Here is a 16,398-nt window from a genome sequence, read left to right as displayed (position 1 = left end):
TACATTTCTTTACATTTCTACTATTAGAATGCCTTGAACAACTCCTTAAGTTTGTGTATGTAGATGAGTTGCTTGTTTTAAGTGTATTCCTTTTGTAGTCATTCACTGCAATTCCACTGTGGATCCCAGAAGGAGATACACGCCAGGTCTATTTTCAGCACTGACTGTTACCAAGCCATGTCAATCCACATAGTGCAGATCAATCCAAATTGCCGGAAAAATGTAGGTGGTATTGGGTCCACTTAAAAATACAACACCAAACACCGACTCCCAATCCTAAATCCACACTATATCAATGTCACATCTCATCCTCTGGCACAAGCACCAGGTCATCAGGAGGCCAGTGGGTCACAGAGGTACTACAGCCCCACAGAATCAGAACCACAGAAACCGTGGTGGAAGTAATAAAATCGTAAGAGTTCTCCTGTGACCTCACAACTTGAGCTACTCAGGGCTGTGCGGCATGTGCTGCACTCCAAAGACACTTCCACTGTGCCAAGGTCCAAGGTTGCTCGCCTTCAGTCAGAACAAAACTGCTGCTTGTCAGATCATGGTGCGATTGGTGTATTTGAAAATTAAGATGACTCAAAGAAGGGGGCTGTGGCTCTGATTGTGGTCAAAAGAGTAGCTGAATATACTGTAACTGAAGCATGTGATTTTCAACCTGTTTTTTTTTAATAAGTCCCCACTTGTTATTTGTTCATATACCTTTATTGTGAAAGAGCAATATCAGGAAATGGGGTGTTTTGGGCATTAGCTCAAAGCAACATCACTGGAGAAAAACAAGTTATAAGCTCCAACACTGACAACTGAACTCACAGAGACTGAAAGCAACTTTCTGGGATCTTATGTACAAGCATGACTTGAGTATCCCATTTACATGCTTGTTTTTGAGAGAGAAGGGGGGCTGTTGCACATACATTTAAATGTGAAATCCCTTATTTTGCCATTATCACAAAAAGACACCAATGTGATACAAATTTTAGGTCATATTTTCCCAGCTCTACAAAGATATAATACACAGAGGTTACAAAGTATGTGCTGATCGCTATTAGTTTTGATTATACAGATAGTTTAGGATAACTGTATCCTAAATCAGTATGTTGGACCTTTTAAATGTACACATGGGAGTAATATCTTCTTTGTCTATCTTTATATTTGATCAAAATTATGTTTCAGATACATTTATTTGTTGAAATAACGTGACATAAAGACAAAACAGCACGAATAAAGAGCTTTTTCATGTGACTAAATGATGATTATTGCAGACTTTGCCCAAATGTTTCAGATTTGAGTTTTGCAAGATGGATTTGCCTGATGACAGACATGGAATTTGTCCAATCTATCTGCTTTGCAGGGTTAGGAACCAGTCGATGTAGGCGAGTATGGCACTGTTGTGCTCTTGTTAATATGTACTAGTTAAAAATCTGGCGGCAGTTTTTGGACTTAATACAGGCTTCAGAGAAAAGACTGACTGACTCCTTTGTGAGGAGAATCTGCCATAAAGGGAGTTAACTTTTAATGAGTGTGTCTGTTATTCATTTAATACTCTGCAATCTTTGTATTCAAAGCACCAGAAGTCACAATATAAAAGAAAAGATCTTCAAAAGAAACCGAATGGAGTGCAAACAATCTTCAAATATTTACTTCTCTTGGGTGGCCTGTGCAATAATGACAGTCTATCCTTATCAGCCTGTCTCTATTGGATTTGTCCTGTGAGGACTTCAGATAGTCTTCTTTTAGTTCTTTTTTAGCTCCCATGGGGGATAGACATTATGCCATTGGCTAGAAGAGGCCTTTATATAAATGTAAGGGGGGAAAAAGATATTTTAATGGGTTAAACTGGTGACATATTTCATTTATACTAACCAATAGCTCAAGACCTATTGATTTAGATTATCAATTGAGAATGTTCCTAATTTCTTTCTTACTTTGAAAAAGCACAAAAAAATGTTATCAAGCTAGAGTAACAGAGGCTAGATGAAAGAGTGACCATGACTTTAAAATAGCCTCATCACAGGTCAGATTTGTCATGTTTGTCAGTGTAACTCAGCAATAGTAACATGAATCCCTCCTCAGGTTATAACTAATCATCACCAGGCAAAGGTGGCACAGTACCTCAATTATTTCCTAATTCACTACCTAAACAACAGCAAATCTACCCTCAAATGTAGTGACACCTAAATAAAATCCATAACTAACACAAATTCCACTGATTACTCATAGTGATGAACTTGTTGTCATTAGGTGAGGCCTATGGAGCTTCAAGTTTGGTTTTTGTACTGTATCATGTCACATCAATCCTATCATTTCCTAGAGTAGCATTCTGTGCCATGTCCTATCATACCATTCATTTGGTTTTGCTTGGTTTGGAATTGCATCGTATTATATCGTATTGTTTCACAGCGTAGCATGCCGTGTCGTGCTGTACCATGTAATGTCATCTCGTTTCATCAGTGTCGTGTTGTAACGTTTCATAAGATAGTGTACCATGTTATGTCCAATGTTGGGCAAGTTACAGAAAAATAGTAACAGTTTCAAGTTACTGCCAGCAAAAAGTAACTGTGAGTTAAAAGTAACTAAAGTGGTAGTTTTTTTTGCTTCAGTTCTCGTTATTGTACACATCACACTAATTTCTGTTGTTGTGGCAGTTTGAGAGGAAAGAACTCGTAAAATTTATGTAACATTGTAGCCATTATCATTATGTTGGAAAGTGGTGAAGCATAGAACACAGAAGAAATATTTCCTAACTTTTGACACTGTTGAAGTGTTTTTACACTGTTTAAGAAGTCTCTCTGGACTCTTCTGACATTGTACAGATTAAATCCCAGCTGCTCTATAAATGTCTTACGCATCTCATCTGTTTATCCTCATTAATCCTCTGATTCTACAGCTAATATCAGAGGCATGTCTTCAACAACATATCTTGCTATCAGTCTGTTTAGTGCTTCTTTAGTGACCCTCTCTGCAGCTGGCGGTGATTTAAAATCAAGCCGTGGTTGTTTACATGGAGTGGCTCCTCCTTGATCTGAGCTGAGCTAACGTGAGCTGTACCTGGGTTAGCTGTGTTTGTAGCGTCCAGCTCTCTGGAAACTTGTTTAGCTGAAGTGTGCTGTGTAACTCAGTACTTCATGTTAGAATTACTGTTCTTGGCAGTGGAAAAGTTTACTTCCTGTTCTTTTTTGTCCTTAATCCCGAGGAGGTGAAAGTAATGCTGGTAGTTCTAAGGCAGAGAGCTCACACTCGAGTGCTCAGCCATGGTGTGTGTGTGAGTTGCAGTGCCTGTGTTTGCGTGTGTCTCTGCAGCGGCTCTTTTCTTTCTTTCTTTTCTTTTCTTTCCCCCAAGCTGCTGTTCTTGCGGTCCCATCACGTTGTCTGCCGAACCAGATGTTTACTAACCTTTATCATCGAGTTGTCAGCTGTAAAAGTAACGAGTAACGAGTGATTTAAATTCTCAGTAGCTGTATCTGCATTAATGATTTTAAAAAGAAACACGTTACACAACTAGTTACCATAAAAGGTAATGGAGTTACAGTAACGCGTTACTCCCAACATTGGTTATGTCATGTCGTATCATATTGTTTCATTACCTCCGCCAAGGAGGTTATGTGGTCGGATGAGTTTGTTCGTTGGTTAGTTTGTTAGTTTGTTTGTTAGCAACATAACTCAAAAAGTTGTGGACGGATTTTGATGAAATTTTCAGGAAATTTCAAAAATGGCATAAGGAAAATAACTGATTAGGTTGTGGGACTGATCCGGATCACCGTCTGGATCCAGGAATTTTTTAAAGGATGCAGTAGTATTGGGACACAGGGCTAATGGCGGAGGTCTGCGCTGTAACCACTCAGGAGATGGTGGATATGAATAACTTAAATCCCAGCAGCATTTTTGGATGTGTTCCTACTCAAAGTTTTGGAGTTTATAGAGTTTGAATGACGTACACCCGGCCGAGGAGACGAGCCGGAGCATAACGGAGAGAAAGACAGCGAATTGTAGCAAGAATACTCACAATGCTGGGAGGAATAGAGGAATATTTACCCTCTGCCATGACTTCCAGTCGTCTGGTGAGAAGCGAAGCCAATGCTTTGCCTCACCGTTTTTCCACCCCACCAGGGAGGGAGTAATTGCCAAATGCTGTGGTGGGGGGGCACATGGGGACGGATCCAGGAATTTTTTAAAGGCTTCATTATTGGGGCTAATAGGGCTAATAGTGGAGGTCTGTACTCTCCAAGTGCTTTTCTAGTTTCACGTTTTGTTGCATATCCCATTGTGCCCTCTCATGTTCTATCATTGCTCAGTTTGTTTCCTTTCGTATTGTTTCATATCTAATCCCATTGCATCATTTCATAGGGTAGTGTGCATCATTTCGTGTCATGCCATGAAATGTACCGGTAATATATCTTTCTTTCCATGTTGTGTTGTGCCATATCATATTAAGCTGACACGCCAGATGGATGTGTCACACATCCATCTGGTAAACCTCTCATACACAGCATTTGGGTAAGGGCAAAGAACTCGGAGGGTGATTGGATGAACGTTCTGTCTGTCACATCTTTATGGGCCAATCAGAGCAACAAAACACGTGACATAGCCACTACTGCTACAAAGGAGTAAACTCCATAAAGAACTGCATAACACGAACTATAGCAACTATAGAGGAGTTGGTACACGACTTTTGTCGTTTTTGAAAAGAAAACAACTCACTGCTGTTCTTTGTTCTTCTTTTAACAAAGAAATGTCGTCAAGTTCTGATAAAATTGGTGCTTTAGTAGCATCCATGCTAATGTCTTACGCCATATCTTCTCGCCTCTTCTCGCTGCTTGCATACGTCACGACCTTCCGCGCCTGAAAGTACTGCCCCTTGTCGCTGATTGGTCCTGTCACTTTCTAACCAGGATATCTTATCTCTTTGATATAACTAAAGGCGTGAAATTGCATTATATCATATCTTTGTAATATATATAATTTTATATCCTTCTTTTTTGAGTATTTTGTATCTTAGTGTAATGTATTGTATCATATTTTACTGTATTGTAATTTGTTGTATGCTATCATGTTGTGCCTTGTTGTATCTTATCAAAAAGAGTAAAAACCTGAGAATATTGAACTTACATTAAGTTCACTGGCTAGAAACATAGCACTAAATATCTGATAGTGTTGCTCTGTACTGGATGCTTAAAAAGCTACTTGTTTGCTACTTTTGTTCACAGGTTGTTTCTGCTGCCCCCCAGAGTGGCCTTAAACAAGCTAAATTTCGGTTGAAAGTAAAGACCACCGTATTGGTCTGGACAGTCTTATTATCTCCATTCCACCAGATAATATCAGGGGCCTTCATGATGATTGATAGGGCATCATCTGCAACATGCTCTGAAATAGACCCTCAGGAAAGAGAGCATCCATCACAAGCAGTCCTTCACTTGAAGTACCCATTTACTCCTGGTCTCATAGAAATCTCACAGGGTTTAAGGATATTAGAGCGCACTCGTTCTTTACTTCTTTCTCCAGGGTCCTTCCTTGCTCTTTGGTGGAGAAAAACTTCAATTCTCTGGCCTGATTTAAAATTCATTGACTTCCCCTCTACAGCACAGAGTTCACCAGGCTTTGTTTTAAATGTATTCTCTTCTGAAAGCCCACATCAATGTTTTTCTCTTTAGGGTCTCTCTGCAGACAGAAATCAATACATCAGACAGGGACGCATAAAACACAAGAGTGGAAGGAAATTTTTTTTTTTTTTTTTAATCTAAAGGTTTAATTTCCATTTTTGTTTTAAGAGAAAATCAGGTTTCTGATTAGTTTTCCTCATGCTCTGATTACATGATTACCTTTGAGTACATAGTGATTGTGATGCTGATGAGTTTTGCCTTTTTAAATACAAAGATAGAAAACCCACTTTTTTATTCTGTGTGGCTGTGGGATGTGTATTTACTTTGTTTTTATTGCCTTGGTAGATTTACAACACTGCATGCTGAGTTTTGTCTCACCTACAACAAGCAGTGCCTTGTGAGTCACTGTGTCATCAGACAGAATATGGCCAGCGTTGTAACTTTAACCACCAGAGGAAGAGGAAGGGAAATTACGTAAACCAACATTTGGCTGCTTGTTTCTTCTGATTTTTATTGGTCAGTTTTAGCCAATGGCTTCAAACAGATGCTAGTGATTAAATGATTCATGTTTTTTCCTGGATACTGAAAAACTACTTACAGCAAACAGGATTTAGTACTTCCATTCCCATTTAAATCTGAAATCTGCTTTACTTTACAGCAAATAGAAGGGACTCTTGGTCCTGAATTTAGATTCAGAAGTCATACATCTCATACATTGTGAAACACTGTTAATCTTGACGATCACAGCTCACATAAATCAAAAATCCACTTTCTTGGATTAATGTGGAAAAATCCAGCTGGCAAAGGTTTCCTGAGCCTGTATTCTCATTCCAGGTCAGTGCACACAACCACAATCACCAGGAAGACTGCTGACTTGACAAATGTCCAGAGGACAATCATTGTCTTCCTCCATAAGGAGAGTAAGCCCGAGGAGGTCACTGCTGAAGGGGCAGGCTGTTCTCAGAGGCTATATCAAAGCACATTCATGGAAAGTTGACTGGAAGAGAAAAGTGTGATAAGAAAAGGAGCACAAGCAACATGGATTAGCTCCGCCTTCAGAGAGTTATCAAATAAAGCAGATTTGAGAACTTAGGGGAGCCTTACAAGAAGTGGACTGAGGCAGGAGTCAGCAGATCAAGAGCCACCACAAAGACGGCTCACAGATGGTGTTCTTAGTGTCGAGCCCAACCTTAATCAATGATGTCATAAGCGTCTCACCTAGGCTATAAGGAGAAAAAGAACTGGACCATTACTTAGTGGTCCAAAGTCTTTTTTCAGATGAAAGTTAATGAATTGAATTTCATTTGGAAATCAAAGTCTATGAGTCTGGAGGAAGATCAGAATCCAAGATGCTTGGAATCCATTGTGAATTTTCCTGTCTGTCATCTGCTGCTGTTGGTCCACTGCTTTATGCTTTATCAAGTCCAGGGTCAATGCTGTCAGCCCTCTACCAGGGGATTAAGCACACCTAATGCTTCCATCTGCTGAAAAGCTTTATGGAGATACTGATTTCCTTTTCCAGCATGACGGCACCTGTCCACAGTGAATAGACTCAACAATACAGATGAGCTGAAGGCTATCAGAGCAACCTGGGCTTCATAAACACTCCAGCAGTACCACGGACTGATCGCCCTCATGCCAGATTGCACTGATGCAGTAATTTGTGCAAAAGGAGCTCCAACCAATTACCGAGTGCATAAATAAGCATAATTTCCAGAAGGTTAATGTTTCTGTATTATAAATCCTTTTTTGGACTTGTGTTTTGTGATATTTAAAAAATTTTGAGATAATTTTGTGAGCTGTAAGCCATAATCATCCAGAATAAAACAAAAATATTAAAAATATTTCAATATGTATGAGATAAATCTAGAAATTATAGAAGATTCACTTCTTGACTTAAATCACAGGGGAAAAATGAACTTTTCACACTACTCTAATTTTTTGAGAGGCACCTGTAATTGTCTTCTATATGTAGACATTTTTTCAACATCCCCACAAAGAAGAAGCCAGAAAGAGCCTGCAGCATATTTTTCACCAGGCCCACCATGCAGAAAACAGGAGTGTAACTTTCTGATTGTGTTTTTTCCTTTGTTTTTTTTTTTTCATTGTAGAGCTGGAGACAGAATCTTGTTGGCTGACGACTCAAATGATGACTGGTGGAAGGTAAGTACAAAAACGTTAGATCAAAAACAAGTGTTTACCCATCCAATCATGACAAAAATAATCTTTTCTATCCATTGTACTACATTTGAAGATGGTTTTTGCAAATTTGGTTTAGCTGTAAGCCTAAAAACTCTCCATAAATTACATGGACTGGTTAAAAAAAAAAAAAAAAAAAAAAAATGGAATTATAGCTATAAATTATAGGAGCAAGACTACAGGCTGCCTCTGGACACACATGAATTAGGGAGACAGAAGAGCCAAAACGTGACTGTACAGAGGCAGTGGCCGCCATCAGACCATGAAGAAAGTCATCATTTAAGCACCGTTGTTGTTCTCTCCATGCTGTAGATAAACAGAGATAGCTGGTCTGTTTGGTCTTTGGCACCTGTTGTAACACCTGCATACAAACTTGAACTATTATCTGTGAGGACACAAGTGGTATATGGAAAATATAATGAATTGTTAACAACAGAGCCCCTGCTGTTTTTGGTTTCCAGTAGTTTTATGTAATGTTTTTTGACATTGTGAAATATGTTGTGCAGTTCTTACACATTTTAGCTGATTCATGATTGATGTTTTTTCTATTTTTCTCTCAGGGGGTTATTGAGGACAGGATCGGATTCTTCCCAGCAGCCTTTGCTCATAGGGTGCGGGTTGGGGACCAAGTGTTCAGGTGCAATAGGACGTTTATTGGCTGTAAGGAGCAAGGTCAGATCACCTTGAAGGAGGGACAGGTATTGTACAAACACATAACTCAAGTTTTCTGAAGCCCAATGAAGCCAAACAATCTTAGTGGCCCTCCAAGTATTTACCTCCTTTTTTATTTTCAAAAACAGACTATTTTAATGTGAAGTTTTCAGAGACAGTAATGTACTAGTCAAATTATGCTGCTACTGTTTATTTTGTTTTGAGCAGGCATCTACTAGGTCACCTGTCATTTTTTTTTTTTCTAATACTCATCTCTTTAAATGTACTTTGACTTTGTAAACTCTTTCCCAGTAACTTTACTGTCTCCGAAGTAGGGCTGAACAATTCGCAAAAGTAATCTAATTGCGATTTTTTTTCCTCAACAAATTCAAGCAATAAATCATTCTATATTATGACCTACATTTTGTCAGCAACACTCTCATCAGTCATTAAACCGTTTTCATTGCAGTTTTACTTGGCAGAGAAGGATCTGCTCAAAAGATGCTCCTTGGGTTAGTCAAGCAGCATGCTTAGACTTTCCAGGGAATGCATGGCTTGAAACCCCCAAATGGATAGATGCATTTATAACAATGTCTACTGAAAACATTAAAATTATTTCAGAAGCAATTAATCCATAGCATGAATCTGAATGAGGGTGCAACAAACTTTAAGCTATAATGGAGGAGGCTGGGGTGGAGGAGGTGAAGCTTTGCCAGCAGCAACAGTGTGGTGCATCAGCATTGATGCAATCAGGGATTAATGAGAAGTACGTCATATTTAAATGGGCTGCTGTGTTGAGAGAAAGAGCTGTGATTGGCTGTGGGAGCTGGGAGGTTAAAATCGGTATCAGCTGATTGCGGTTGGGGGAATGACTTCTGTGAACTAAGCTTATGTAAACTAAGCTTCATCAATATTAGATAGAATAAACTAAGGCAGAATGATTAGAATATCTAATCGCAATTATTTTGAAATCTGATATCAGTTGGTATCAACTGGTATTTTGACACGTTTCAAGTTGAAGAAATATTGCAACTTCTGCAATTTGTAAATTGCAACAGGGCATATCGGGATTTAGCTGTGATTAATTGCCCATCCCTACTCCGAAGCCATACTTACTCTTATAATAGGGAAGCAGTTGGCATGGTAGAATTTTTAATGGAGTGTCATCAGTTAATCCAACACCAGTTCAACCATGACACCGTTTCTGTACATCAGACCAAAGAAATTATAAAAAGGTGATCTGCAAGTATAATCTTCCTTTTGTTTTTTTTTAGAACTGGGTATTTTTAAGAAAATATATTCCTCTAATCAAGTTTTTCATGATCATTTAAAGCTTTACTTGAATTTCATAATCATGTTTATGAATTGTATTTATCCTAAATAACCTCTAGCTTGCCTCAGTACCTCCTAGGCCTACCAGGGGAAGCAGTGACATAACACAGAAGTCAGCCTTCAGCTTGTGTTTCTTTGTAACATAAGCAACCCTCGAAGAATTATAAATAATCTTTCTTAAACCCTAGTGATTATCCGAGCAGTCTTTGATTAATTGCCGTCTCTTGAAGCAACAAAGACGAAATACATGATGGATTGTTTAGCCCAAACATCAGCAGCGTTAATCCTATGAATAATGTCACCATCATTGGTAGAGGATGCAATGACCTTTATGGGGGAAATTAAAATGTCTACATTACACCTGTGTGTAATTCATGATCTCACCTGAGCCATTAGAACCCATCAGATTCCCATTATCCAGCAGCTCTTCAGCCGTCTTAATACCCTGCCCTGGCTCCCACATCACCTCTTACCTTCACTGATTATTCCCTCGCTCACTTTTATTCGCCAAACAGCTCGACTGAAGTGACTCACAGAGGTTTCCTCTCAAGAGTTACCATTAGATTAGCATTTTGGTGAAATAGCTGTACTCAGATTAGACCCTCTTTTTTTCCCACAATGATTTCCAGGGCATGTTGGGACCCAGAGGACACTTTAGCAAGCAACCCCCAGTGGAGATGAAACCACTGGAAACAAGACGAGTCCATGACCTGCTGCTTTTATTTTCCAGCCACATTTAAATAAGAGGATGTTACAGAGGGCTTAAAGCAAACATGCAGAGAGAATGTGTTCTGTTGTTATTGTAAGGGGTAGTAAGTGAAATAAGGAGATGGAAGGAAACTAAAGTTCCTCAAAACACCCTCTCTTAAATGATGGATTTAAAATGTGTTAACGTTACATGGCTTCAGACTCCAAATAAATCAGACATTGTATCAGATCTCATTCTATAAATGAAAATCTGACATTCAAACATGAAGGGCAGCAGGTCTTATAACAAGAGATGCTGTCCTTTTTGACTGGTAAATGATCAAAATGCACTCCCCTCTTGTTAACCATCTACTTGTTAAAAATAAAAGTTGCCATTTGAAGGGAATCACAAAAATTAATTGAATGGATAGAATACTGTTTGCAAGCTTAGGAGACAGTAAAATGATAAAACTGCATGTAAAACAAACAGCTGCTCTAAATCACTATATTTTTTAAATCTATTTTCAAATATTTTTAAATATACGTAAAGACGACTCAATTCTTCACACAGGCTGTGTTTTTGTTATAAACCAGCTGTGCCAAACACAGGTTTTAATATAATTGGACCAACATAAATACATCATTTTCTGGAGATCTCCTCATCTCTCTTTTACTGTGATGATCTGCCGAATCAAAAGTGACATAGTTGCACAGTTAATGAAGAAATAACAGACAAACACAGGAGAGAGGTATACGGCAGACTCGGGATATGATGATAACACAGCTTGTGTTTATCAAACTGCACAGCTTTATTCTGTGACTTTTCAAAAGTAATGTCATGAGAACAACAGTTTCCATAAACATATTTCCCAAACTGAAGCTCCATAATCACCAGACAAAATATTCCCAGGTAGTTATTTATTAAAAAGAATAAACTTTATAGCCACTACCGAGCAAAATCTGGTCCAAGCCAGGTCATGAGATTGGAGTCTGATCTAGCTGGGATGAAAGAGAGCTATTCTGACTTTAGGTTCAACAGACCAGGAATGCCCTCTAATCTCACTTTGTGGTCAGCTATCTTTCCTTCTGTTGCTTTTTCACCTTAAAGTGACATTTTTCTTTGCCTCCTCAGATTTGTGTGGGCAGTGAGGGCGAACGCGGCGGCTTCATCAAAGTGGCGAGCGGGAAGAAAAGAGGGTTTGTACCTTGTGACGTTCTGGAGATCATCTGAGACAAACTGAAGAATTAATAGAGATGGAGAGAGAGGAAGGCAGAGTGGAGGAAGGAAAAGCTACCTGGAGGTCAGACGTGGACGAAAGTGAACCTACGAAACAGTTTGGACTTTACTGTGATACTTTGCTGCTGGTCAGAGTCTCTGCCTCACAGCTCTTGATACAGAGAGATGCTGAGACGACAGACTGACAGATATTTGTTTTTTTTTTCAACTTCAGCTGATTGTGTTCACGTTCTCCTTTTTAGTTTTAGTCTCATACAGCCTTTTTTTAAACGAGTAATTCTGCTGGCTGATCAAGGTCAGACTAATAGTTGTAAGCAAGATTAGACTCTGATTTGGCATTTGTAAGGTTTAAGGACCCATCTGCTTTGAAAATTGATAATTTTGTCTTCAATCAAGGCCACATCTGAGACGCCTCATGACCTCCCAACAGAAAGTCTAGCATGGTTGGTTTTCCTGTCTACTTTCTATGATTTGTTCTGTCTCATCAGTGAAGTTGACCGATAAAAGAACAGAGCACGCTGCATGTGAAAAAGTCACAAATATAAACAAACCAAATGGCAAGGAGAAAGAAGAATAAGGAAGTCCGTGCAATAAGATGGAAATATAAGACAGGAATAGTTTGTTGAGCTTTGGCAACAACAACTCTGTATTTATGATGTGTTGTAGAAGGACTATGACAACACAGACCGATCAAAAAAGAAAGACAAATGGCACCAAGTAAGAAGCAGACAAAGAACAGAGTAGAGTACCGTATGGGGGTGGTCTGGCCCAGCTCCTCTTCCTTCCAAACATCATCAAATCATGTGTGGTGATTGGCTGGATACGACTGTCATGTCAAGTCATAGCACGAATTTAAGACTCCTTGATTGCCTAATCTAACACAGTAATCCTTAGAAGAGATAAAAAAGATTGTCTAGTCTGACCTTGGCATTTGCAAAAAATAAACTGCACAGTGTTTTAATATATGTCTCAGTACATACAATGACATGCTTCCTTGGTAAGTTTATCCTAACATCTTGTTTTACTTTTATTTCAATGCAGAGAAGTTAGCAATAAATAAAAATAGCACTGATGTTGCTAAAGGTTTCTGGAATTCTTAATGAGAGTTGAACAGGAAAAGCTGCAATCTTTGAGGCCACAAATCTCCTTCAAATCTACTTGAAAGGAACCTGGCATGACCAGACAAATTCATCTGATTGGATAGATATTTCTTAAATATTTACTGAACAAAAACACTTACTAGATATCTGCATTTTAAGGTGGATTTTAACTCAGCGCCACAGCGCTCCCTGGCCCGTACAATTTATGCAGCTGCTGTACGTGTCCGCTCCGGTATAAACCATCATAGCTTTCATACCTGGTGTGAATGTGCTGCGTGCTGGCTGTGTCTCCCAGCTGACAAAGCCCTGTGATTCTTCATAAGTTTTACTGTGATAAACCTCTCAACAAGTAACTTGATCCAGTTTATAGTGGAACCGTGCCAGGGGCTTTTCAAAACAAAAACACATTATAAAAACAAAGGTAGTTTCCCCATATAAATGCTAAAACAAGCTTTTACTTTTAAAAGCACAAACCAGAAGTGCACTCATACTGTGTTTATCTTTCCTGTGACATTTTGAAAGCTTCCAGTAGAAGTAGAAGTAGTAGAAATTTAGAGAACAGCAAGCATTTTAGCTTGTGGCCTTCGTCAGGGTTATCAAAAATCAGATTGCAAACAAATTCTACCAATGTGAAAGTACATATTTGCTACAACAATGAAGATATGGCGCCCTCTTTATAAGTTTCGTGTCTATTTTGGCTGAGCCACCAGAACAACCCATCCGGGTACTTTGCCCAAACGATACTGGCCCCGCCCCCTTCTGGGGGAAAACATTCCTTAAAACGAACGATAGTCAGTGGGAAAGTTTGGGTCATTAGGGATTTAAAAGCTTAGAATATGAAAACCGTACGGTTACGCAGTTATTGGGAGCAAAAATCCAGTGAGATAAACATATAATGTTGGTATTTATGAAAAAATACTTCTATGAAATAAATAAAATTATAGATGTACATGAGGGTGTGTTCAGTCTCTCTCCATCATACTGGACAAACAGTCCCATCTTGTGACTGGAGATATCATAAACCAACATCACATACCTTCTTTGTGTTGGATTTTAACACGTAATGTGGTTAATAAGTTAGGGAATGTGTGAAAAAGTTGTTAACAGGCAGACAGAATAAAGCTCCTGCTGTCACAGAGCGATCGATAGTTTAAAGTCATTAAGAACACAGTTACGGTCCAACATTTGCCCACTTTAGCCCTCTCTAGTTTCAGCAAAAAGTCACAGAACTATCTTTGACACTCTGTCATCATTTGAGAATAAGGAAACATGCCTTAAATTGTGGCTTTTTGATTGTTTAAGGCACAAAACGCAACAAAATGGCTTTTACTGAAGTTTTCTAGCCCACCACCATTAGATGTGAGGGTTTGTTTCCCCCCGAATGGGAGTGCAGTCACATTGGACAGCGAGACGTGACGTTGTACTGCTCTGACCTATAACCACCTGAGGTGTGCCGAGAAAAACAGGCAAGACCTCAAGTCTCCAAACTCCCAGTGTGAGACGCAGCTCTCATGCTGCCAGTCTGAAACGGCCCAGCACAGAAATACAGGTGGAGAAGCACTGTGGCCAGATTATGTCACACTACCAGTGAGGACCAAAACACAGTAGCCTCCTGGTGAGTTTATGAGCTCAAATGTACTTAAAATGGAGATATCTAGTGAGTTATTTGTTTAATATACATGAGATACAAATATTTATCCAGTAAGATGAACTTGTCTGACTATGCTGGTTTCCTTTATAAAAAACAAGAACAAAAAATCAAGCTCTAGAGCACAGCTGTCAAACTTAAAGCCTGGGGCCAGCAGGTCTCATCAGGCCCAAAATATGCTTTGGGGAAATGAAGTAAAATTTTGCAAAATATTAATCAAATATTTACTAATTGAAATATTTCTAACTTAGAATTTCACCAATATATTATGAATTGTGCCTTGGATTTTTTAAAATTCATCCACGACTTATACTTTTCTTAACCTTGCTCTGAGTAGCTTGGAGTGTTCTTTTGTCTTCATGTTGTAATGGTAGCCAGGAATAATGATTTACCAGTGACTGGACCTTCCAGACCCAGGTGTCGTCATACTACAATCACTTGAGACACATTCACCACACTCATGTGATCCCCATTTCACTAACTGTGAGACGGCGAGCAGCAATTGGCTTTACCTCTGTTGGATTAGGTCAGTCATTTATCAGTCATTTTTTTTGTCAGTAAAGCCAACTATTGACCATGACTGATTTATAAAATTAATAAAAGGGGGAAATTTCCACAGGGGTAAATACTTTGATAGACACTGTATCTAACAAACGATAGTTTCAAGACATAAATAATCAAGCAGCCTATATAAATATATATATATATATATATATTTCAGTGTTTGGTCATGTTGATGTTGCTTAAAGAAAAAATTTCTGCCCTCAAGAGGTGTTATTTGAGCAATTTTGGACCCCCACCCAATATGAGTTTGACACCCCTGCTTTAGTGTTTTGTTTTAAATTGATGACAGAAGCAAAACACAAGTGAAAAAGCTCATCAGGTGCAGAAAAGAAACCTGGGGGAGTATTTTTAGAGGAGTGTGACATGATCAAAGGCCTCAGAAATTCTCATTGGTCCTCCAGAAATATCCTAATCCTCCCTGGGTTAAAGAGAGTCTATTGCAGTCAGGGATTAAACCTAATGAAGATGGTTCTGCACATTTTCTTTTCTCATCATAATTAGAATCAGTTACTTTTAAGATCTGTCTCAATGGATGCAAACTTATCTACCATATTTAAGTTTCCATGTTACATGTAGAATCTGTTAGACTTACCTATAAAGATTTTTTTTTATTGATTTATTTGATTGATCTCCTTTGTTGTTGTCCTCAAACATTTAGGACCAAAAATGATGTGATCAGAGAATGAATGGTTGAATGAGCTCTTGTAATCTGATGTTGTGATCACATGGTTAAAAACAGTGGAACATACTGTACACACAATTTAATGTCTGCGTATAAACTTTATGGGTGGTCACTCCTGTAGTTTTCCTCTTTTCTCAGCTCAGTCTGAACAGCAGCTCTCACTCAGATTCTAGGTAAGTGCATTATAGAAAGATATTCCTTAAAATAGATGTGTTTTATCTTTTTAAGGTCGCTCTGCACTGAATCTAAGCTTTGTCCAACATCCAAGAATCCTATATTGTACATACTGTATATACTGTACAAGATTAAAAGTTCTTCTTTATCACAATAGAAGTGTATCATGAGATTTTTTATGTCCTGTCTCTTTAATATCTCCTTCCTTTCAAAAGAGAAAGATTAGTTGCGAGTCATACAGGCCAACTTGCTTTTAATAAGACTCAGGGCCACTGCAGGGAGTCAGCTAGCCTCAGTTATTTGACTCTAGCACCATCTGTTGGTTTGTTAGAGCTACACCACCAACTTTTTATTGTCTCAGTGTGCACCAGCCTCTGGTCAAGGGAGCAGATAAAAATGTTACATTTGATCAGATTTTATTTCATTTAGGATGCCTTCTTATGCAGAAAGAAACTTTTGATAGCAAATCAGTACTGCACTGAAAGTATGATCAGCACAGTTTGTCAGCTGTTCAAATTCAG

General features: G+C 38.7%; 1 protein-coding gene across 2 annotated transcripts in view; it reads left to right on the top strand.

Annotated features, from left to right (window-relative positions):
• Window positions 1-15,966, top strand: part of stac (SH3 and cysteine rich domain) — a 54,580-nt gene extending 38,614 nt beyond the window's left edge. For both annotated transcript variants that reach the window (XM_041813013.1, XM_041813012.1), the window contains 3 exons: window positions 7,715-7,766; window positions 8,363-8,500; window positions 11,605-15,966. In XM_041813013.1, coding sequence (XP_041668947.1) covers window positions 7,715-7,766; window positions 8,363-8,500; window positions 11,605-11,703 — 289 coding nt within the window. In that variant the 3' untranslated portion in view covers window positions 11,704-15,966. The remainder of the gene's footprint in view (window positions 1-7,714; window positions 7,767-8,362; window positions 8,501-11,604) is intronic.
• The last annotated feature ends 432 nt before the right edge of the window (window positions 15,967-16,398 follow it).

The sequence above is a fragment of the Cheilinus undulatus genome, linkage group 18, assembly GCF_018320785.1.
Source record: "Cheilinus undulatus linkage group 18, ASM1832078v1, whole genome shotgun sequence".
NCBI lineage: Eukaryota > Metazoa > Chordata > Actinopteri > Labriformes > Labridae > Cheilinus > Cheilinus undulatus.
This window is presented reverse-complemented; position numbering and strand designations above follow the sequence as displayed.